Source organism: Pelobates fuscus, chromosome 4 (assembly GCF_036172605.1).
Source record: "Pelobates fuscus isolate aPelFus1 chromosome 4, aPelFus1.pri, whole genome shotgun sequence".
Lineage (NCBI taxonomy): Eukaryota > Metazoa > Chordata > Amphibia > Anura > Pelobatidae > Pelobates > Pelobates fuscus.
This window is the reverse complement of record NC_086320.1, coordinates 172,499,251-172,525,265: the sequence shown is the minus strand read 5'-3', so window position 1 is coordinate 172,525,265 and position 26,015 is coordinate 172,499,251. Positions and strand designations below refer to the sequence as shown.

At 39.5% G+C, this 26,015-nt stretch overlaps 1 protein-coding gene across 2 annotated transcripts in view; it reads right to left on the bottom strand.

Annotated features, from left to right (window-relative positions):
• DUSP22 (dual specificity phosphatase 22) overlaps window positions 1–26,015 on the bottom strand; it is a 149,313-nt gene that overhangs the window by 60,286 nt on the left and 63,012 nt on the right. For both annotated transcript variants that reach the window (XM_063451781.1, XM_063451782.1), the window contains one exon: window positions 10,075–10,124. In XM_063451781.1, the coding sequence (XP_063307851.1) occupies window positions 10,075–10,124 (50 nt within the window). The remainder of the gene's footprint in view (window positions 1–10,074; window positions 10,125–26,015) is intronic.

Below are 26,015 nucleotides of genomic sequence, written 5' to 3'. Positions count from 1 at the left end.
TAAGCAGCAATAGCACTTAGTTCCTGGATCCACAAAGCTCAGGTTGAAAAGGGTAATCACTAAAATCACCTATAACATGGCAGAACAATTCAATTAAAAGAACATTTGACGTGCCATAACCTATACAGCTTGTTTCAATGGGAGCAGGGAGCTAAGATGGATGAACTTCTACATTTTATTATTAACATGTCAAACATACATATTTGTAAGGGTTAAGTATAGATAATTTTAAAGATTCTGAGAAGTGACAGTTCATTTAAGACATGTTTTTATATCAGGTGAAGCTGTTTTTACAAGCAAATTACAGCATCTCGAATAGAATTATAAAGCCATACAATTCCCATTAGAACATCTCTAACATTATTGTACAAAAACATCTTGATGGAAGAAAGGTACACACACACAAATTAGATAGTGTGTGTCTGTGCCCCCCTCCCTTTCACAAAGTACACATATCAAACATTTACACAAATATTATTGGATTACAGTTTATTAATAATTATCCATGTCACACAATACTATACATAATACTATTCACTAAAGGTGTATGAGGGTATCACAAAAATTCCACAACAAAATAACTCAACAGTTATGTGCTATGTGTATAAGTATATCATGACAATACATGTTTGTTATATAATATTAAGCAGTCTTGACAAGCAAGTCTTAGCATCTTGATTAGAATTATAAAGTCGAACAATCCCCATTAGAATCTCTCTAACATTGTACAAAAAACATCTGGATGGAAGAACACACATATATGATGCTATACAATTTAAAAAAAAAATGGACTACCCTCTATATATTTGTATTTAACATTTTTTCCTCTTAGTCTTAATTATTATTATTGGTATTTATATAGTGCCAGCATATTCCATAGCGCTTTACAATATTATCAAAGGGGAAGATTTAACAATAAATGAGACAATTACAAAAACGTACAGGAATGACGGAACAATAGGTTGAAAAGGCCCTGCTCAAACGAGCTTACAGTCTAAAGACGTGCTTACAGTCTATACTTATATTTAACTCTATTGGTCAGCTTATTTATCTATTTAAGCTAGTATTATATGGCCTTCTGTTAACCCCTTAAGACCGGAGGGCGTACTATTACGCCCTATTTTAAGCGGCTCTAAACGCCGCCGGGCGTAATAGTACGCCCTCCGTTTTTTTTTTTTAAACTTACCCGGTCGCCAGCGATCCCACGCCGGCGATCGCGGTTGGGGGGACCCCTAGGGAGCACCCGCGGCAGATCCGTTCTCCTGGGGGCCCCCCGGTCATGTGAGAGTGAGGTCCTTGCGAGGACCTCACAATCACATGGCCGGGTTAGCTGGCTGAGGCATTGCCAGCAGGGGGACTAACTGTAATGACAGTTGGTCCCCCTGCTGGCGGAAATAAAATAAAATAAATTAAAATAAGTGTAAAAAAATAATAATATACTTAGATCATATATATATTGTATTATATATATATATATATATATGATCTAAGTATATATATATATATATATATATATATATATATATATATATATATATATATATATATATATATATATATATATATATATATATACACACACACATATATACATACACATACACTGTCTAGGTGTATTTTACTATTTATATATATAATTATATTAATATCAAATTACACGTAGACTGATACTGATTAAATATATATATATAATTATTGTTATATATATATTTATATAGAATATAAAAAATATGTAAATACGTTAAAAAATAAAATTAAAAAAATAATTAAAAATAATTAAAAAATATATAGATGTGTGTTATTTCGTTCTAACTGTATTGTGATATAAAAAAATACACGTAGAACAAAATTATATATATATCTATATACATAAATATATATGTATATATCACTATATATATATATATATATATATACACACATATATAAATAAAAATATTTGTACAAAATTATATACATATATACACACACACATACGTATATATATATATATATATACACATATATTAATTCTACATATATATTTATGTAATATTTACAAAATTAGGTATCTTAATTAATTACAATTAGCGGGACCTGCCTGACAACCCATGCCGAAAGTAAAGGGAATTTAATTTGCTAGCACTATATTTAAAGGGAAACTCCAGTGCCAGAAAAACGATCCGTTTTTCTGGCACTGGAGGGTCCCTCTCCCTCCCACCCACCAATCCCCGGTTACTGAAGGGGTGAAAACCCCTTCAGTCACTTACCTGGGACAGCGGCGATGTCCCTCGCCGCTGTCTCCGCCTCCGCGACGCTCCTCCTAATGATTAAGTCGGTCGGTGGGTGAGACTAATCTCGCTCACCGGCCGAGGAGACCTAATGCGCATGCGCGGAAATGCCGCGCATGCGCATTACGTCTCCCCATAGGAAAGCATTGAAAAATCATTTCAATGCTTTCCTATGGGGTTTTGAGCGACGCTGGAGGTCCTCACACAGCGTGAGGACGTCCAGCGACGCTCTAGCACAGGAAACCTGTGCTAGAACCCAGGAAGTGACCTCTAGTGGCTGTCTAATAGACAGGCACTAGAGGTGGAGTTAACCCTGCAATGTAAATATTGCAGTTTATGAAAAACTGCAATAATTACACTTGCAGGGTTAAGGGTAGTGGGAGTTGGCACCCAGACCACTCCAATGAGCAGAAGTGGTCTGGGTGCCTGGAGTGTCCCTTTAACCCTATAACTTTCCAAGACACCATAAAACCTGTACATGGGGGTACTGTTCTACTCGGGAGACTTCGTTTTATGGTGTTTTCAAAAGTTACAGCGTCAAATATAAGGCTTGTGTTTCATTTTTTTCACATTAAAAATCGCCAGATTGGTTACGTTGCCTTTGAGACCCTATAGTAGCCCAAGAATGAAAATTACCCCTATGATGGCATACCATTTGCAATAGTAGACAACCCAAGGTATTGCAAACGGGGTATGCCCAGTCTTTTTTAGTAGCCACTTAGTCACAAACACTGGCCAAAATTGGCTTTTTGGATTTTTCACACACAAACAAATACTAACGCTAACTTTGGCGAGTGTTTGTGACCAAATGGCTACTAAAAAAGACTGGACATACCCCATTTGCAATACCTTGGGTTGTCTACTATTGCAAATGGTATGCCAATATGGGTGTAAATTTTATTCCTGGGCTACTATACAGTCCCAAAGGCAATGTAACCAATCTGGCGAATTTCAATTTCAAATGTAACGTGCTATATTTGACCCTATAACTTCCCAAAACACCATAAAACCTGTACATAGGCGGTACTGTTTTACACGTGAGACTTTGCTGAATACAAATATGTGTATTTTATTGCAGTAAAAGCAAACAGTATTATGACACTGACAGTTAAAATGTCATGTAGAACTAAAAACATAACAAAATGTCTTATTTTCTCCCATTTTTTTTTCATATTAAATTATGTTTCATAGCTAAATATTTGATATTAAATGAAAGCCCTGTTACCCCTGAATAAAATTATATATAATAAGGGGGGGAGGGTGCATTTAATATGAAAGAGGTGGATTACGGTTGGACAGACATATAGCGCAAATGCCAGGTTTTGTTTACGTTTTGTTTTGTTCACAACGTGTACATTTGGCTCAGTCCTTAAGGGGTTAAAGGACCACTATAGGGTCAGGAACACAAACATGTATTCCTGACCCCCTGTGACCCTCATGCCTCCATAAATGTAGAAAAATCTTAATGTATTCAAGCCTGAAGCTGTAAAAACAAGCAGTCTGCTGACATCAGCAGAAGTGCTAGCCTGATCCAATCACAATGATTCCCCATAGGATTGGCTGAGACTGACAAAGAGGCAGATCAGGGGCAGAGCCAGCATGATTCAAACACAGCCCTGGCCAATCAGCATCTCCTCATATAGATTAATTGAATTAAATCAATGTATCTCTATGAGGAAAGTTCAGTGTCTGCATGCAGAGGGAGGAGACACTGAATGTTTGGATGCATTTTAGGCAGCCATGACCCAGGAAGCCATCTGATGAGTGGCCAGTGAAGTTATCACTAGGCTGCAATGTAAACAGTGCATTTTCTCTGAAAAGACCGTGTTTACAGCAAAAATCCTGAAGGTAATGATTCTACTCACCAGAACAAATTCAATAAGCTGTAGTTGTTCTGGTGACTATAGTGTCCCTTTAAATAACTTTGGAAGTCTGTGGAATCCTGTAATATCCTCCAGGTTTGTATTTTAATTTGTGATTAGTTATTACACCTGGGAATCCTATACCGGATGTATTCTCGATTTGCCAGTTTGCAATTTAATCTGTTTTACATTTTTTGCACTATAACACTATAATGTTCTGTGCTTAGCAGCAGGCTTATATCTGTTACTTCTCAACATTATGGACTATTCATTCCTAGTGCATGCTGCCTTCCAAATTGCACTATTTGACCCTCTAATATTTTTTACACCCTCGGTCTTTTACACACAAGTGAGTAACAACACACTATCTTGACCTTGACTTTTACAACCTTTGCTCTATATATAACTTCTCTATTACACATTTCCCTCTACCTGGCCACCATCTTCTAACCGATAATGTCAATGTGCCCCTCATTCAACATATCAATTCTAGCTCATCTCTGGCTGTCAGAAATCTAAGCTTCCTTGATCTGCGTCACTGCTCTTTCTCTCTGAAGTCTCCACTTCCTCCTCTCTCAAGCTTCCTCATACTTCAGCTCTGTCCTGTCTACTGCTCTAGACATGCATCTCTCAGCGATGGTGCTGACAGACGAGTGTTAATAGTGATCATTTTATAGATCTTATTTTCTTTCAAGTTTGCTGTTAACAAAAGGATGTGAAACATTACATGCTGCTGGAGCTAAATAAAAAAATAAATTTTCAACTGTAAAAGGACATTATAGTCATCAAAACAACTTTAGTTTAAGCAGATTTGGTATTTTCTGTCATTCAGGAGTCAAATCACTTTGTTTATGCAGCCCCAAGCAAACCTCCCTGCATGTCACTTGCACTGCCTTCCTAAACACTTCATGTAAAAAGAGATCTAATGTTTATACTGCCTTGATTTTTTTTATTACATTTTGCTTAATTTAGACTCTTATCTCTGTTCATAGCTTGCTAGACCCTGCAGGAACCTTTTGTATGTGATTAATGTTCAGAGCAGGAGATAAAAACATGCAAACTAAGTTACACCTGAATGAAAATGAAAGCATTTTTTTCATGCAGGCTGTGTCAGTCACAGACAAGGGAGGTGTGGCTGGGCTTGCAAAGACAGAAACAAAAGTGATTTAACTCTTAACCAAGTATTCCTTATTTGCAGAGTCCCTCCCGGATTGGGAGTAGCGGGGGGTCCCAATGGTTTGTGGGGACCAGTAGCGGGGAATACGGGCAATTGCGTGACAGCTAGGCCTGAGGGTGTCCTCCACGCTCGCCGCCTCTCACCTCCCCGAACATCCACCCTCGGTTAGGGCGATAACATTGCTTGGCGGTTCTCCAGGGCATCCCAGAAGCGCTGAAAGTGCTCGTCGAGCCTTTGTAAAAATTGCTCCACAGAGATTTGACTGGTCATTGCAATGTACACGTGCGTTTCCTCTCTAGGGTAAGACGCCCCTGCCATTTTGAGGTAGTCTGCTGTGCTCAGTCTGCTAAGCCTTTAGAGCATGGCTAGGCCTGGGTTCGGGTGAGAAGGTAGGTGCTGTTAAGGAAGATCTGTGCAGTCTAGTGGGGACCGGGATGACCTCCGCCGGTCCGGGGGGGGGTAGCAGTAATTCAGGCCTGTTCAGTTGCTGATGAGGAGGAAGATCGGCTGCAGCTCTGTTACAGTAGGCTGCAGCAGCAGATCTCCGGCCCCCAGTGGGTGTCAGACTTTGATAAAGTATCAGGCTGTTGCGCTGAAGCCTACCGAGGGTAGTTATGCCTCTCGGTGGGTTAAGACTCTAGGTGGCTGGAGTTAAACCCCAGAAGTCTGCTTATTTTGCAGGAGCCTAGGATCCACACATCTGCCCTGCTTGACGGCTAGGCTTCGCCCTCGAAGGAAGTGGTTTTAGTGGCTCACTGATTGATAGCCACTTACTGACAAAAGTAAATATTGCGGTTTCCAAAAAATGGCAATACTTACATTTATCAGACTGCAGGGACAGAATCTAGTTGCCAGGACACCTCATTAAGCTGTGCGGCTTTGGTGCTTAGAGTGTCCCTTTAAAACTTCAATCCTTAAACTTTTAGGGGGATTTTTTTTTTAAGAGTGGCAGCAAAACAAGAGGGCTTGAACTGAAGTTGGAAGACATAGGTAATAGGGATCGACCGATTATCATTTTTGCCGATATTATACTTTCTACCCAGTGTCATATCTGCTCTGCCAATTGTGTGCCAATTGGTTGGCCAATATTATCCTTCTGGTCTGTAAAAGGTAATTTTCTTTACTCCAATAAACATACTCACTCAGTCAGAGAGGGGGAGGGGGAGGAGAGGTAGGTGGTGGTGGATATTGCACTATACAAATGATAATAAAGCCCTGGGTAATATATTGGCACTTTACAAATGATTATAAAGCCCTGGGTGATATATTGGCCACTATACAATGATTAAAACCCTGGGTAAAATATTGGCCACTGTACAATTATAATTAACCCCTGGGTAAAATATTGATACTATACAATGATAATAAAGCTCTGGGTGATATATTGGCACTATACAAATTATAATAACGCCCTTGGTACTGGATATATGCTGCTGCTGGGAGAAATATAAAGTAAAATGAGAAGTGGTCATACAGAGCAGAGGAGAGGGGGGACACATGTTTTTCTGCATTATGGCCAATTTGTTAACTTGGCCCTGGCAGCACATAGTCCAAATTAAAGGGAAACTATAGTGCCAGGAAAGCAAACTCGTTTTCCTGGCACTATAGCTTTCCCCTCTGTCAAGGCCCCATCCCCCCCGTGGTAAATGTACAGAATATTGTTATCGATAAGTTATCGGCATGAAAGTTCACAGATTATCGGTATCAGTATCGGCTCTAAAAAATTAATATCAGTCGATCCCTAATAGGTAATACTGGAAAGCTTCAATGAAAGCATTGGAGGCTGGTCCATAGCAGTAGGTGGGGAAGAGCTTCTCAGTTTTTGGTGTAAAAAACCCCAAAAACAAAAAAAAAGGAATCACATCTATTGGCATGGACCAATGATAATTTGTGTTTGAAACAATCACTTTGTATATGTCATGATTATATCTGCAGTTTTCTCTCCCCGTATTGATGGCTGTATATGCCAAGAGACTGAGCAACTAATTATATTATATATACGGTTTTGGAACATTTTTGAAAAATAAAAACACCTATTTTCTGGGTGTAGAAATTAAACATGCTTTGTATGGTGTGGTCATATCCTTGACACCTCTAAAATAGTCCTGCATATTGTGCAGTCTTCTAGTACTGTCATGTGTGTACACATCAGGGGGTGGAATCAGACCTATTTGAAGTGGATAACATTTTCCAAATGTGTGTGCTGTTAAATAAACTGTGATGTTTTTTTCGATCTAGTATTGAGCACATAGAGTTTTTAAGCTTCAGCAACCCCAAATTAATGGCAGTGTGGGAAATAAAATCTTTAACAGGTAGGAAATGAAACAAATTTACTCTGAAATCAATGCTATTATTTTTGATAACAGAAAGTATCTGAATTAACAATCTGTTGTGGGCAGTAGTAGTGATGAAGAGGTGACAGAGTTATGTTTCCGAAGATACAGATGTACAGGATCATAGAACAGAGTGCTGCACACATGCAATGCATTAAACATAAACCTTCAGCCCCCCATGCACATGAAAATGCATCCCTCCACAGTCAACAGTAGAAACCTGAAGCACAGTCTATAAGAACTGTAGCCTTCATTTAATGGTAAATTAATTGACATGAAGATTTTCACCCTTCAAAAAGTTTAAAAACCTTTTAGAAAGGGAAAAACTGCATCTAAACATGAGGGTTTCAGATATATAAGAAAAAGTGAAGACTACGAGGACCAGTTGGTTCATAGTTCATATTTCTAGAGTATCCCTTTATGACATATAATCTTATACCCACTTCAATATATTATTAGTACAAAACATACAGCTTCCTTCCATTGTCACCACAGTAACCACTTCTGATGCTTTGCTTTTTTTTTTTTACTCTGCACATTAATGTCTATTCAGCCACCTTAAAAAAAAAAAGGATTCAAAAGCATACAATGATAATATCTTTAGCTAAATGTAATGATTTTAACAGAAAGGAACTGGCTTGTATGCGTAGACAGAATGGACTACAGTGCCTTTACTTTACCAATGAATCTATACAATTATTAAAATGAAATTATTAAAGTAACAAAACAATTGTTTAGTAGTAAACTGTAGAATGTATTAGAAAACAGCTAATGCTAAAACTATAAACACAATCTGACTAGAGAAGACTAAACTTGGCCGCCAAGATAATTGGGAAACTCCATTACCTATGATACTTACCATTCCAAAAAGGCTGACTGAACAATGTAGTTCCCAAAAATTTAGAGTTCCAAGGTTACAGTGGACATACAACAACATGCATTGGTATAATGCACATTTTACTCATAAGGATGTTAATTTCAAAGTTTCAGTTTTAATTAAAGAATGTATTCATTTAATAATGCTAATAATGATTGTTCGGTTTTTTGCTTCCTTATTATTCAAATGTGTTTAATTTTTTTTATTTTTATTTTTTTTTACTTTTGGTTATCCTTTTTTCTTTTTTTTTTTGTTATTTCCGTTCTTTCCTCTTTTCTGAACTGGTAAACCACAGTTGTGCCAAACTCTGCTATACACACAGTCACATATTAGGGGTAACTCTTACACCTCCACGTTACAGCATGCAGATAGCTTGGAGACCTGACCGGAAAGTCCCCTCATACTTTACTCTGCTCATCGCCATAGGCGACCTACCCCCCCACCCCTTCCAGTAAGACCCTACCGGGTTCACGGTCCACTTCTCTTTATACTATTATGCATGGGAGGAGGTGCCCCCGTAACTGGTGAACACTCGCCAAGACCTCCTGACTATCACTATACGGAGTAACACTAAATGACATCTAAGAAGTTCACCTTCCTTTCTATATTAAAAAACCCTCATCCCACACTTCCACGCATGTCACAAACTCACTCACCTTTCAGTCTTTACCATTGTCAATTAAGCAAAATATTGTCAACGATACTATGTTTATCACTTTTCATCTCTCTTTTGTGACCTGTGGCTTATACTCGTGTACAAATAATGTGTGGCATGAGAAGAATAAAGAATTTAAAAAAAAAAATAATGCTAATAATGAACTGCAATGTATTGCACTGCTCTACATTTACACAACCAACCTAATTGTGTTTGTATTTTGCATACAGTGAGGGACTTCCCCATGCAATCACCTCCAATGTACCATTTGCACTTCAATGCCTTTCAAAGTTTCTTTCTGCAATAGGAAAATACTTATTCTCCTTTTACTGACATTTCTTGGGGACAAAATCATCACAACTTATTCCAACACAATAACCGTTTGCTCTCATTCTCACCAATACTGCAGCACGGCCAACAAAGAAAAATATATAGGACACATAATGGTGAGCCATTTATCATAGGAAAATCATGCCATTGAAGAATTCTGGAAACATCATAATCAACCACAGAACCGAAGGTTGCATGGTTTATAAATGTCTCTACAGCATAGATATGGTATTATTTCCCCCTAATACACCACTATTATCGAATGTTTATATTACCAGGTAATTGTAGGTTAGTGTACTGCTAGTGTAAGTGTCAAGATGTAGTAATTCACCTCTGGTGGCTTGCAGTGGCTAGCAGCATAGGGCTACACATTGTAGACCCTGATGTAGGGGTTAATGGCTAGTGTAAAGTTACTGTAGAGTGCTAGGGTAAGGTAGACTATACACACACACAGCAAGATGCATCAAACAGAAATAGCAAGGCCGTCATCCTTTGCACCATCTCTGGAGCTGATGAAATATTGTAGCACATTTTCATAATAGAATTATAGTTAAAAAATAGGTTACTTACAAGTTTTGACTTGGAGAATCGGATGCTGGAATGCAGAGATATTTCATACCCTGTGCAGACAAGTCAAAAAACACATTAACAGACTATCAACAGTGTTGGAGAGATCAGTGTTCACACTGCAATACAATAGCTCCCATGTCACATGAACATTACTTAGAGTTTGAATATTCATTTTATAAAAACTTAGAATGCTTGTTGTTTGCTTTGTATGGTAATGCAAGATAATGGTAATATAATAGTATTTTAGATAAGGGCCTGGGTTGGTAGAAAGAAGCAGATCAGAAAAGGTTTAAAAAAAATAAATAAAGTTATTGGGCATTTCAAACACAAATAAAAAACAGGAAAACGGGGTGTAGCTAACCTTGCAAACAAAAATATTTTTTAAAAATAACATAAGCACACTCAGAACATATGTAGAGGACCAAATAACCCATCCATCAGTCACCCTTGCCTTAGTTTGAACAACTTACAATGTATACCTGGACACTGGTGTCAAAATTATCACCTATTATTCATCTACTCTATAAATAATGTATTAATATAATGCAAAAAAAAAAAACAAAACAAAAAAAAAAACACATTACATATTCCTAGCCAAATCACTGTTTATTGAGTCTAACTGCAGCTACAGGCACCTCCTTCCAGACATGTTCGAGACCACCAATCAAGAGGATCTCCTAATGGTCTATGAGCTCTATTCTTATCACATAAATCCTGTCCAGCATTTATAGAACAAGTAGTTTATCTCCCAAGAGTAGTTGCACTCATAACACATATAATTTGCAAAGAACACCCAAAGAATCTACATTAGTGCGTGCATCTTAAAAAAATAAAATACTTCTACTCAGAAAACACGCATTTAAATATATGAGGTATTTTTTTTACACTTGTCACCAGGTGTGTATATATAGGTAGTCATGATCCATAGAGATCTACACAGCAGAAGACAGCTTGGCCCTCTATTTGGTTGTGCCTGAGGGCATCTGACACCAGTTGTATACATATTTGCTGCATAAATTGCCCACTTGTACTTGATTGGAGCTCTACCTTTTGACACTTTTTGATAGTATCTACTTTGTCTTATGAGATAGAAGAAATTCCAATGCTGTCTATAGGAGTTTTTTACAAAGATCTCAAGACACAAGTTTTAAACAATACAAAAATAAAATATTTTAAAGACTACACTGATAAATATTCAATAGAATCCCTATGCTTGCAGAAAAGTTTATACATGCACATTATATTAATGCATGCCTCCCAATATCCCGATTTTAGCGGGAGATTCCCAATTTCAAAGTAACGAAATTGGGAATCTGCTGCTTATATCTGGGTTTGTTCCCTGGTTTCTCGCTTTTGAGGACACCAGTGAACTATCGTACAACAGCATAGTGAGCAAATCATGTTATGCACTTGCACTATGCCAAGGGCACTGAAACATTGCTTCCTGCATGGTCTGCCCTTACGGGTTAACCTGTGAGATAGGCAGACAGCCAGGCATACAGCTGACCTGCCCGTCTGGTCAAAGATAGCCTAGGATAAAGGTACGTCTGCTGCAAAATTGGACTTGGAGAGGCTCCTAAATGAATGAACAAAGAACAACGCATGCAAATTATCAGACCAGCTTGCGCTGTGGGGCAGGCACTAGGGCCATGCAGAGAGAGCTTCAGCAGTATTCCCCTTTTTACACCACAAATATTGCTGTGCATTGTCTTACAATTTACATTTCTGGGAGTTGTTTGTCAGGTGGAATTGCCAATCGCTATATTATTTAAGTATACCAAAGAAATGGCCAGATCTGCACTACCTTGTTTGTTTTGTACTATTTGTACTATGGTAAAACCAACAGTAAAATGATCCCCACTGTCAAAGGTTATTTAATCCCTTAAGGACACAACTTCAGAAATAAAATGGAATTGTGACGGAATATTTCCGTCATGTGTCCTTAAGGGGTTAAATATCATACATTCAAAAAAAACAAAAAAAAAAAAAACTGTACTTACATGTAAAATTATAGTTTGGTGTTGAAATGAAATGCTTGGGCAAGGTATAGTGGTTACAGGCATTGTTACAGGGATGCAAGGGAGGGCAATTGCTTCCCTTGATTGTGCCTTGCAACCCCGTGTGCCCCAATGCCATTTCTAAGGCTGGTGGGGAGAGCAAAGATCTCCCTCACGGACCAGGCTGCTGAGATGCAGAGTGGGAGAAGCGAGAGAACTTGGTCTACCTCCTTCTACAGTATTTGAGCCTTGCCAAGCATTACTGCAGCATCGCTCCGATACACCTAGAATCAAAAGATAAGCTCTAAAATAGACTTTGATTTTAGAGTATATAGTACAGCTAAAGGTAAACCCTCAACTGAAAGAAAGGGACTCCACTAAATATCCCTATTAGTGCATTAAAGAAAAAAAAATATTAGATAATAGAAATAATCTAATATAGATTCAGGAGTGGTATATACCTTTAACATTTAAATCCTGTATAGTATCTATTCAGAGACTTTCTTTATATTGGACTTAAGCAAATCCAAGTAAAATACACTGATATGTGTTAACCATTGAATATAAGCTATATGATGTCTTTTTAGCATTGTATCAAACAGGATTTAAAATTTAAAGGTATATACCACTCCTGAATCTATATTAGATTATTTCTATTATCTAATATTTTTTTCTGTATTGCTCCGATACACCTGTCTGCACCCACTGGGGTTGTAGACAAACAGTCGCTTGCTGAACCACCAGGGATAACGATTCTCCACTCCCTGGACAAAGGTAAGGCTCATGGAGAGGTAAGTAAATTGTTTTATTTATTTTTTTACCTTTATTAACCCCTTAAGGACCGGGCTGTTTTTGCGATGTTGTACATTTGTGACCAGGCATATTTTTACACTTTTGTGGTGTTTGTGTTTAGCTGTAATTTTCCGCTCTCTCATTTAGTGTTCCCATACAAATTATATATTGTTTTTTTCAGGACAAAAGGGGCTTTCTTTACATACCATTATTTATATAATCTCATGTAATTTAATTTTTAAAAAATGAAAAAATATGATGAAAAATTGAAAAAAATACATGTTTTTTGACTTTTAGGTGAAAAATCTTTTACTCATCTACAAAAGCGAATGAAAAAAACTGCTAAATAGATTCAAAATGTTGTACTGAGTTTAAAAATACCCAGTGTTTACATGCTTTTGGCTATTTTTTTGCATGTTATAGGGCTATAAGTACAAGTAGGATATTGCGGTTTCAAAACATACATTTTTAAAATGTATCAATAGTGACATTGTAACACTATTATCTGTCATAAATCTCTGAATAACATCCCACATGTACATATTTTTTTTAAAGTAGACAACCCAGGGTATTCAATATGGGGTATGTCCAGACTTTTTTAGTAGCCAGTTAGTCGCAAACACTGGCCAAAGTTAGCGTTCATATTTGTTTGTGTGTGAAAAAAAGTAAAAAACTAAATTGAACGCTAATTTTAGCCAGTGTTTGTGACTAAGTGGTTACTAAAAAAGACTGGACATACCCCATTTGCAATACCTTGGGTTGTCTTCTTTTGCAAATTGTATGCCATCATGGGCGTAATTCTCATTCCTGGGCTACCATACGCTCTCAAAGGCACGTAACCAACCTGGCCATTTTCAATGTAAAAATATTTGCCCCATATATTTGACCCTGTAACTTTCAAAAATGCTATAAAACCTGTACATGGGGGGTACTGTTATACTCAGGAGACTTTGCTGAACACAAATATTAGTGTTTCAAAACTGGAAAATGTATCACAACAATTATATCATCAGTAAAAGTGCTGTTTGTGTGTGAAAAATGCAAAAAAAGTCACTTTCACTGACAATATCATCGCTGTGATATGTTTTACTGTTTTGAATCACTAATATTTGTGTTCAGCGAAGTCTCCCGAGTAAAACAGTACCCCCCATGTACAGGTTTTAGGGTGTCGTAGAACGTTACAGGGTAAAATACAGTGATAGCAAATTAAATTCTCTGGACTTTCGGCCTGGGTTGGCAGGCAGGTCCCTTAAATTGCAATCAATAAAATAACTTCATTATGTAAAAATATTACATAAATACGCACGTAGAATTTAAATATATATGCATATTTATATATTTGAAGTCTACGTGTATATTTATATAATTATTTATGTAATTTTGTATATGGACATATGAATAGTTCGTATTATTTTTATTTATTTATATATACATAGATATATATACAATTTCATTCTAAGTGTATTTTGATATAAATATATATATATATTAATATCAAAATACAGTTAGAATAAAATTTCGTATAGATATATAATTTTTTAAAATTTTTTATTATTATTTTTCATTTTTTTATTTAATTTAATTTACTTATTATTTGTATTTTATAATAATATATATATACAATATATATAGTTATAGATATTATATATATACACGTGTGTAATTTAATTATAAGTGTATTTTTATATTAATATATGTACATATTAATATAAAAATACACTTAGCATGACATTATATATATGATATATAGACATATATTATATAGGTATAATATATGTCTATATATCATATATATATATAGACATATATTATATAGGTATAATATATGTCTATATATCATATATATATATATATATATATACACATATATATTTTTTTTATTAACTTTAACTTTAAATTTTTGTAATGATTTTACAGCAGCAGGGAGACTGCCTGTCAGCACAGACAGTCCCCCTGCAGGCAGACACTAGGACACCTATTGTGACCATGTGATCGCCCTGTTGGGCGATCACATGGCCACAGGGGTCCTAATTCGCCATGGGGAGACTGTCTGGGCTGCAGGCAGTCTCCCCACAACGGGAGCACCGCCGATCGCCGCCGGGGGAACGACGGCGATCGGGTAAGTACATTTTAAATTAAGGACGGTTCAGGACCGTCGTCGGTCGGCAATGGGAAAATGCCGATGACGGTCCTGAACCGTCCAGCGTCCTTAAGGGGTTAAACAATTCCTTCACTACTGCCACATCCCCCATCACAGCTCCTACCCCCAAAGTGTGCTCTTATCTATCACCACAGCCACCTTATCATTCATTTACAATTATAAGTGCGGTGTAAGTGACAAAGTACTTGTAAGGAAACCAAGTTTAGCCAAACCGCGTTCGGTAGTTTCCTCCCGAAAGGTCAGAGCCTAAGGTAGTGAGAGTTCTATTCGGTAGTTACAGGAAACGAAATCCATACGAAATATAACAGCTGCATAAGATAATTCCCTTGTTACAGCATATGAATTCCAAATAACAGTCAGAGTCCAGGTTCAGGATACAAGTAGAACTAACGTTTATTCACATACATGGCTTTTTATGCAGGTCCCCATACAAGGGGACATCCCACAGGGAGGAGTAACATTTATCCAATCCTGAACAGTAAAAATATAAAACACACCCAATACAAACAGGCAGTTCCCTCCCCTAGTCCTGGAGATAATCAGGTCTGATATAGTAACAACCTAATTATCTCCAGGCTGAAAAGTCACTGTTTTACCCCATTTCTGGAACACCCCTTTATACCTGGGGTATCCCCACAAATCTTATGTCCCCTGATAGCCCCGATCTGGGTGACCAACATATCCAAATTTCACCCAGATCGGTTCAGGGGTTCGCAAAAACTATGGAAGTCCTTTGTGACCGGTTCACTGTGGGTGGGCTGCCCAAAATAGTTCCAGAGATTCGTGGGGTTTTGCCGGTCACTTTAGAAAAAGGGAAAAAACGAATAAAAGTACCGAATGAATTCCCCTGGCTCCTAGCAGCGATTGTTCCCCTCATTCGTGTGCATATTTGTACCGAATAGCGCTCTTCTAGCTAATCGGTATCACTAGTTCCAGCGTTTGTATGATTGAGACCGGTGTTCGGGAAGTCGAGTGTCCGATTTTAGTTCCAGACACTCGACGACCAAGTCCCGCTGCCTTTGTTTGACGAAAAAAAGATGGGCGCGGTTTTCTCTGCCACGTGGCGTTCGGCAGTACGAACGCTGACCGCACACATAGAGGGTGAAAGTGATGCCGGCTTTGAAGTTAAGTGAGCCAGGGGTGGTCTTTGTTCGGCAGTCCCATCTGCCGAATGAAAATACACAGAAAAAGCAAGAACTATGCAAAAAAATACCGAACAATATAGTCATTTCTTCACAGTACTTATACCAATAGGTGGAGCGCTTTTAACACATATAGCTTACCAAAAATGGTCAAAATGATCTTTCTTTCAATGATGTTATGCAGGGTACATATCGAGAGAAGATATATAAAGGGTACAATATAGTGCAGATGGTTTCAGGAAAATAACAACATATAACACAATAAGTGGTATCTTAAAAAATGGAACACTCACATTTAAAGGAGTGAGAACACTGGCTCCGTATTATGGCTTGTGTGCTTATTTGGGGTAGCACGGCCCGTCTCCTTCAATGTGGGGTATTCCTCAAAAGAAAAGAATGGGAGAAGCAGACCAATGTGTAGAAGGTGTTTGTAAAAATCTCAATTTAGGAGATAAATGGTGTGCTCACCTGGTCCTGAGCCTGGGTCCCGGCTCTAGGTGTGAAAGTGTTGTGCCAATTTGAGTGGGGATGGCACTACCCCTAGGAAGATGTAGTGAAGGTTTTTCCCAAAAAGGACTTGAAAGGCTTTTAAGTAAAAAGTAATAAATTTATTCTATTGTAAAACAAAATAAAATAAATACAATATAATAAAAAAGTCCTTAATAAAAAATGTCCTTTTGTAGTAGCCAAAACGCGTTTCACTCCTTGCTCTGGAGCTTCCTCAGTCAGCTGTGATGCTTGGTCCTCTAAATCTTCATTTTAAATGTTTGTAGGGGTCCTCCCCATTAAGAGTTGCAGTCCATATTGTCCAATCACAGTGATGGTTACATTTTCCTATATAGTGTGTTGTGTGTGTGTTTCTTTAATAGGTGCTGGGTTTGGGCGCCCTTTTTTTAATTAATTATTTTATTTAGCCTTTTCAATTTCATTGGTGGACAGTGGTTGGCGGAAATAATCCGTGTGTGTTCGGGCGATTGGCGGAAGTGACGTCACGGACCCACGTGATCGTCACTCCGTCATACCCCGGAAGTATGCCGGCCTCTCCATGGCGCATGCGCTTCTCTACGGTCAGACGGAGGGGAGAGACAGTGTAAGATTCACTCCGGCACTCTCCACCCATAGAGGAGTGTCGGAGTGGTCTTTGGCTCCTCCCCCCAGTTCGCCGCGAGCATGTGAAGAGGAGAAAATAGAAGCTGGCCGGGAGAGGCTGGAAGATAGACCATACAGACGGTCTAAAAGGAAGATTTAGAGGACCAAGCATCACAGCTGACTGAGGAAGCTCCAGAGCAAGGAGTGAAACGCGTTTTGGCTACTACAAAAGGAAATTTTTTATTAAGGACTTTTTTATTATATTGTTTTTATTTTATTTTGTTTTACAATAGAATAAATTTATTAATTTTTACTTAAAAGCCTTTCAAGTCCTTTTTGGGAAAAACCTTCACTACATCTTCCTAGGGGTAGTGCCATCCCCACTCAAATTGGCACAACACTTTCACACCTAGAGCCGGGACCCAGGCTCAGGACCAGGTGAGCACACCATTTATCTCCTAAATTGAGATTTTTACAAAACACCTTCTACACATTGGTCTGCTTCTCCCATTCTTTTCTTTTGAGGAATACCCCACATTGAAGGAGACGGGCCGTGCTACCCCAAATAAGCACACAAGCCATAATACGGAGCCAGTGTTCTCACATACAGGCTCCTTTAAATGTGAGTGTTCCATTTTTTAAGATACCACTTATTGTGTTATATGTTGTTATTTTCCTGAAACCATCTGCACTATATTGTACCCTTTATATATCTTCTCTCGATATGTACCCTGCATAACATCATTGAAAGAAAGATCATTTTGACCATTTTTGGTAAGCTATATGTGTTAAAAGCGCTCCACCTATTGGTATAAGTACTTTGTCACTTACACCGCACTTATAATTGTAAACATTGTTTTTGTGGAATAGAGGATATTTCCACATTGGTGTTTTGAGCAGCTTGACTATTACTGTATTCGTTTATTAGATACTCTGGTATACACATCCCTCTGTAATAGGAGGTACTCTTTGACCTGATCATTCATTGTTCACTAAAGCCCCTATGATCCCCACCAACAGCAGCCCATATTACCCCCTGCACCCACTACAGCCCATATTTCCCCCCTGCACACTCTACATCCCTGCACATAATATTGCCAATTACCCCCTAGAGACACTACAACTGTTAGTTGCCATTGATCTAACAAAACCTGAACTGGAAGAAGTCTTTAACCACATAATTACCGGTAGCTGCCAACTACATTGTTTTTGGTAAATTGAGCTTTGGTGCAGCATGATAACAGAGATCTACTTTGGGCCTCTTTACACATCAGGGCACCCTACAATTGCACTGACTGCAGCTTCCTGAGTGGCTCTGTCTACAGCTCAAATCTTGGTTGACTGTTAAGCTTCATCTCTATTACAATCAGTGGCGTCTCTAGGATTCATTTTTAGGGGGGCACAGAGTGGGCCAGGGACAAAAGTAGGGTGGCACATTCAACCCCGCCCTCGCCGCAGTTTGACCCCTCCCCTGCCACATGTTAAGCCACGCCCCTGACAAAAGGTGTTTGCTTTTTTTTTTAGAATCCCTGGTGGAGGATTCATTATTTTCCACCAGGGATTATTTAAAAAAAACACATTTCCTTTCATACAGTGCCATAGTTGCCAACATTTGAAACAAAATTCCAAGGACAATTTGCAGCACAGCTATCAATTACTGTCTGTGTATAATATCCCTGGACAGTCAGTGCTCTCTGTATAATACAGGGTTGTGTGTATAATAAATTGGGACAGTCAGTGCTCCCTGTATAGTGCTGCTCTCTGTATAATACATGGCTGTGTGTATAATATCCCAGGACAGACAGTGCTCCCTGTATAGTGCTGCTCTCTGTATAATACTGTTTGTGTATAATATCCCAAGACAGAGAGCAGCACTATACAGGAACACTGACTATCCCGGGATATTATACACACACAGATCTGTATTATACAGAGAACAGCACTATAGTTTTATACAGATAGCTGAGCATATACCCCATGTCCCAATCTAGACTACTAGTACCTGTCAACAGCAGCTCCCAGACGCGTGTAACAGGGCTAAAGTGTGCGGCAGCTCACACAGATGATTCAGCGGTAAAGCGCAGTCGCTGGCAGAGCCAAACTGAGAATTCAAAGCAGCCCTGGAAAAAAATGTATGCCATTTCTACAAATCAATAAGTATATATTGTACAGTAAGCACACAAGCTCACTGACATGCGCAAATAGGCTTACTGACAGACAAAACTCTCTTGACTCACACACAAGCTTACTACAGACAAACTCCCTTGTATAAACACAAGGCTCACTACAAAGAAGTTCAGGGACACACACAAGCTCACTAAAGACAAGCTCACTGACACACACATGCTCACTAAATAGAAGCTCACTGACACACACAAGGAGTACCATCTTAACAGTGTTATGGGCCCCCGGGCAAAGCAGTGCACTGGGGCCCTTCTTACACAACAACTCACAGGAATAAAAATTTTAATTATTGATAGACTGCTGAGTCCATACACACACAGACTGCTGAGTCCATACACACACAGACTGCTGAGTCCATACACACACAGACTGCTGAGTCCATACACACACAGACTGCTGAGTCCATACACACACAGACTGCTGAGTCCATACACACACAGACTGCTGAGTCCATACACACACACAGACTGCTGAGTCCATACACACACACAGACTGCTGAGTCCATACACACACACAGACTGCTGAGTCCATACACACACACAGACTGCTGAGTCCATACACACACACAGACTGCTGAGTCCATACACACACACAGACTGCTGAGTCCATACACACACAGACTGCTGAGTCCATACACACACACACAGACTGCTGAGTCCATACACACACACACACACACACACAGACTGCTGAGTCCATACACACACAGACTGCTGAGTCCAGAGACACACACACACACATAAACGGCTGAGTCCAGAGACACACACACAGACACAGACTGTGGAGTCCATAAACACACACAGACTGCTGAGTCTATACACACACACATACAGACTGCGGAGTCCATACACACACAGACTGCTGAGTCCATACACACACAGACTGCTGAGTCCATACACACACAGACTGCTGAGTCCATACACACACAGACTGCTGAGTCCAGAGACACACACACACATAAACGGCTGAGTCCAGAGACACACACACAGACACAGACTGTGGAGTCCATACACACACACAGACTGCTGAGTCTATACACACACACACACACACACAGACTGCTGAGTCCATACACACACACACACACACACACACACACACAGCTGAGTCCATACACACACACACACACTGCTGAGTCCATACACACACACACACACTGCTGAGTCCATACACACACACACATACACACACACTGCTGAGTCCATACACACACACACATACACACACACTGCTGAGTCCATACACACACACATCAAGCCTACCTGTTGCTGGGGGACAACCATCTTCTGGCCTTTGCAGCAGCAGCATGGGCTTGTGTGCGGGAGGCGGGGCTTCGTTTGGGGGCGGGGCCTGTGCCGGGGAGCCTGTCAGTGCTCCCTCCGGCCACAGACGGCCCCCAGCCCTGTTCCAGCTGCTCTGCCCTGCATTCCCTTGGGCTGTCACAGACTGTTACAGCCCGAGGGAATATAATCTAAACACATGGCCAGCAGGTTGCTGGCATTTGGGGGGGGGCAAGGGGGGGTCCAGACACACACACACACACACACAGCTGAGTCCATACACACACACAGACTGCTGAGTTCATACACACACACACACAGACTGCTGAGTCCACACACACACACACACACAGACTGCTGAGTCCATACACACACACACACTGTTGAGTCCATACACACACACAGACTGCTGAGTCCATACACACACACACACACACACACACACAGACTGCTGAGTCCATACACACACACACACACACACTGCTGAGTCCATACACACACACACAGACTGCTGAGTCTATACACACACACACAGACTGCTGAGTCTATACACACACACACACACACACACACACACACACACACACACAGACTGCTGAGTCCATACACACACTGCTGAGTCCATACACACACACACACATACATACACACACACACACATCAAGCCTACCTGTTGCTGGGGGACAACCATCTTCTGGCCTTTGCAGCAGCAGCATGGGCTTGTGTGCGGGAGGCGGGGCTTCGTTTGGGGGCGGGGCCTGTGCCGGGGAGCCTGTCAGTGCTCCCTCCGGCCACAGACAGCCCCCAGCCCTGTTCCAGCTGCTCTGCCCTGCATTCCCTTGGGCTGTCACAGACTGTTACAGCCCGAGGGAATATAATCTAAACACATGGCCAGCAGGTTGCTGGCATTTGGGGGGGGCAAGGGGGGGTCCAGACACACACACACACACACACACAGACTGCTGAGTCCACACACACACAGACTGCTGAGTCCTTACACACACACACAGACTGCTCAGTCCATACACACACACACTCACAGAGTGCGGAGTACATACACACACACACTCACAGAGTGCGGAGTACATACACACACACACACACATACTGCTGAATCCATACACACATACACACACACACACACAACAAGCCTACCTGTTGCTGGGGGACAGCCATCTTATGGCCTTTGCAGCAGCAGCATGGGCTTGTGTGCGGGAGGCGGGGCTTCGTTTGGGGGTGGGTCCTGTGCCGGGGAGCCTGTCAGTGCTCCCTCTGGCCACAGACAGCCCACAGCCCTGTTCCAGCTGGTCTGCCCTGCATTCCCTCGGGCTGTCACAGACTGTTACAGCCCGAGGGAATATAATCTAAACACATGGCCAGCAGGTTGCTGGCATTTGGGGGGGCACAGCATGATGTAGGGGGGCCATGCCCCCTCCCCCTAGCGACGCCACTGATTACAATACATGCAAATAAGCCTGTTGTGATAAATGGTCTTCAGCATTAACCCAAAAGGCTTACAGGTCACTGAAAAATGATACACCACAGTTGTCTCCTCAGCTGTTGCACAGCAGGAGCTCTAGTGTTTCAAGAACATATAGAAAATTACAGCAGCATTAATTTGACCTTGTGTCAGAGACTCAAAAAAACCTCTGACCAAAACCAGATTTAGAATACTACAATTACACTGCTGCTCGACCGCTATGCTATAAAGTAAAGATGATTCACCTTTTTACCTTAAATTGTTATTTTCTTTGTCTCTGGTTAGTTTTAGAATTTGTGTTAGTAATTTTGATGATCATATGAACAGAACTGGCTAAAAAGCTAATTATGAGCTTCAATGTACCAGACCGGCACATACACAATATAGAGCTTAGAAGAACAAGCAACACTTTACTTGGACAACCCCTAAATATTTTAGGGGTTGTCCAAGTAAAGTGTTGCTTGTTCTTCTAAGCTCTATATTGTGTATGTGCCGGTCTGGTACATTGAAGCTCATAATTAGCTTTTATCATGTATTATCACAGACGCTGGTTATTGAAAACTTGTGAAACTGAAAAACAGGTACACAAAGTGCCAATATATGTATATTATGGTTTCTTCATATGTGCCAGTATGTCCCAGTAAGAATTTTACAAATAAATGTAAAAAAAATATATAAATAAATTGTGGTTAATTACATGGAGTGGTAAACAAAATAATACAAACCACACATGAAGTGCTGCTGTAAATGTAAGTTATATTAGATTGGCTGATGACCAAGCAGCAGCATTATTCGAAAAGCTCTAATAATTAGGCTTAAAAGCTGTAAATATTGAATCTAGCACTAGTCCAAAAATGCCCCCAATATGATTTTAAAAACAAAAAAACCCACACTCAGCTCAATGAAGTGGTGCCAGGTCCCTCAGGTTTTAACCCTGCAGATGCAAACATAGCAGTTTAAGAGAAACTTCCGGACAGCCACTAAAGGTGCATCTGCGACGCTGGAGGCACATTTTGCCTCCATCACACAGAGCGTCCATAGGAAAGCATTGAAAAATGCTTTGCTATTGACAGCTTGAATGCGCGCGAGGCACTTGCCGCGCATGCGCATTCGGCTCCGCTGACGTCGGCCTCAGGACACTATAGTGTCAGGAAAAGCACTTTGTTTTTCTGACTCTATAGTGATCCTTTAATTATATATTAAAGAAAGGCCAATTTAATTACTCAATAGAGAACGCAAAAAACTTTCTTTGATCATACAGAAAGTCCAGGTACCAGTGACGTCATTGATCAGTCCACTTCATTCTGGCTTTTTACGAGGTCTAGGCACACAACTCTAAATATACAGAAGACCTTGGCCGCTATCATATCTGATCATTAGTTGTGATGTGGAAACGACCTGTTGAAAGAATTTCCTAGGCAGGCTTAGAGAGATTATATTATCCTTCAATTGCATGAGTGACAGCTATTTACCATCACTGTATATTAACCTTTAAAATAAATTTAGCAAATTTTTTGGAGCCATAATATTATTTTCCTAATAACAAAGAACTAATTTACGCCCTTTTAAGGCATTTTGCTAAAATGTCTGTAGAATGTCATCATGAAACTCGATTAATTGCCTGCCAACCTTTAGTGAAGTTAAGAATTGAGAAAACTCACAGCCCCTCGGAAATGCACCGCTCATCAATTTCAGTACCCACCTAACTGTCTTGAATAAAATGTTCTCTGTTTGCAAAGGCAACTCTGATTTAGCCTCTAACTTGGTTTGGAAACATTGCCAGAGAAATACATGAGGCTGTCCGTTTACTTTTTGTGACTCCTAAGAGGTGAATATTCTTACAAAATTTCATTTTTGTATAATCTTGGCTGTCATTTTTTACTGATCTATTTCACAATACATTATGCTTTTCATTGTAGTTTTTTTAATGTGATAATTGACGATGCTCAAAAATGGTGTGATCTTCAGTTCATCATGAAATGATGGTAGAATAATGTTTACTTAAACAAAAAAAACTAAAAAAAAAGATCAATTCACCCCCTTCTTTAGCATGCAAGGATTTGATCTGGTTTGATCTCGTGTTTCAATAATTAACTTTTCTTTAATGTATTTCATAAAATTTTCTGATTGTAAGCAGAGTCCACATTTAAAGAATTAATCCAAGCCCCAGTGTGCTGTAGTGGATATGGTGTGAAAAGTGCCCTGGTGTCCCCTATTTGAAGTAGTCGAGCCATTTTAGAATGGTTTAACTTCTAACATAGGTTCCCTGAAGAAAAATTCTATATTTGAAAATGCTCACTGTTTGTAACAGTTTGGGGTTTTTTTTGTTCGGTTTATGACTTTCTCCATATTGAGGATATACTGGATGCCTCATTTTATGCGTTTACGATATCTGCAAATGAAAAATAAAGATGGTCTTTTAAACAAAAAAAAAAAAAAAATTAAAAAAATTCTTACCAGGGTTCCACTTGCGCCACTCCCTGTCTCGATGAAGACTCCAGGAGAGCGAAAGCTACTGAGTACAGTTTTTTTAGCTCTCCTGAGCTAAGCCATGGAGTACTTGCGGAGAGCTTCTGGCTGCAGTGGGAACAGAAAGTAGCATCTGGTAGTCCCCCATTCTAAAATGGTTTGACTACTTACACTGAGAGGGAGTCAAGGAACCCCTAGCACCATACCCACAACAGCATACTGTGGTGGTTATGGTGCTTGGAGTGTTCCTTTTATAAATGTATCTTATACAAGCTAAAGCTAAATAAAGCATTGATCTATTAGAACATGCAATTAATATATTCTCCTTGCACTATCCTGACATGCAGAGAGCTAGGGTGGACTTTCAGCAATTATTATTTTTACAGGATTTTTTTTTTAATCAGGTTTATAAATAGGATGCTGGTTTTAAACACAAGCAGCTGTGTTACATGAAACTAAGTTAAATGGTAAGAGAAGAGAAAATGTAGCCTATGTGAAACATGCTGAGCTATACTGAGAGCTTGTTTCACATGAAAACAGGTGTTTTGGAAGAAGAATTTGTTCCGCAGCTGTGAGGTCGGCAATCGCAGAAACCCAGTTTGTTTTACTTTGATAACATCAAGATCCACAGGAACACAACTTTAACAAACAAGCTGTACTTCTTTATAGCACACCAAACACATTTTTAAAGGGATACTTTCAAACTTTCCACTGTCCAAATAAAAAATAAATAAAACTCACTGTTTAGGTATACCCACAAAGAAAACATGCAGGCATTTAACAATTTTTAAATGTTTTACATTTTAAAAATAGGGGTATATTTAAAAACAGCTTGCAAAAGCTTCAGATCTTTTGTCTGCAGACTTCCCAAGTCATTTACTTCTAACCCCGCACCAGATGTTCTGTGACTGTCCAATCAAAGATTCCCAATGCAGTTCATTGAGAAGTCTTTTGCAAGGCAGGTGGATCTGGGCAATTGCATTGAGTTTAGCTCCACTGAGCTAACCAAACCAGGAAGTAACAGGACTGGTTGCATGATTGACAGCCAGGAGGGTGTAAAATTGTTAGAAATGCATGAATGAAACTTAAAAGACACAATCTTTAGAAAACTAAGCAAGCTGGAATGCTGTCTGGATTGTCTTATGACCACTAAAGTGATCTAAAGTGGCCATGGTGCTTGGAGTCTAGATTTGCAGTGGTTCACTATGAAACACCCTTACAGAGATATTTTATTTTACTGTCTAACATGTAGCCCAACTTCTTATTAGGGCATCATTACCAAGTTAACAAGGATTCCAGGCTGGCTAATGTTAGTTCTGCCAAAGATACAAATATATGGTGTGTAG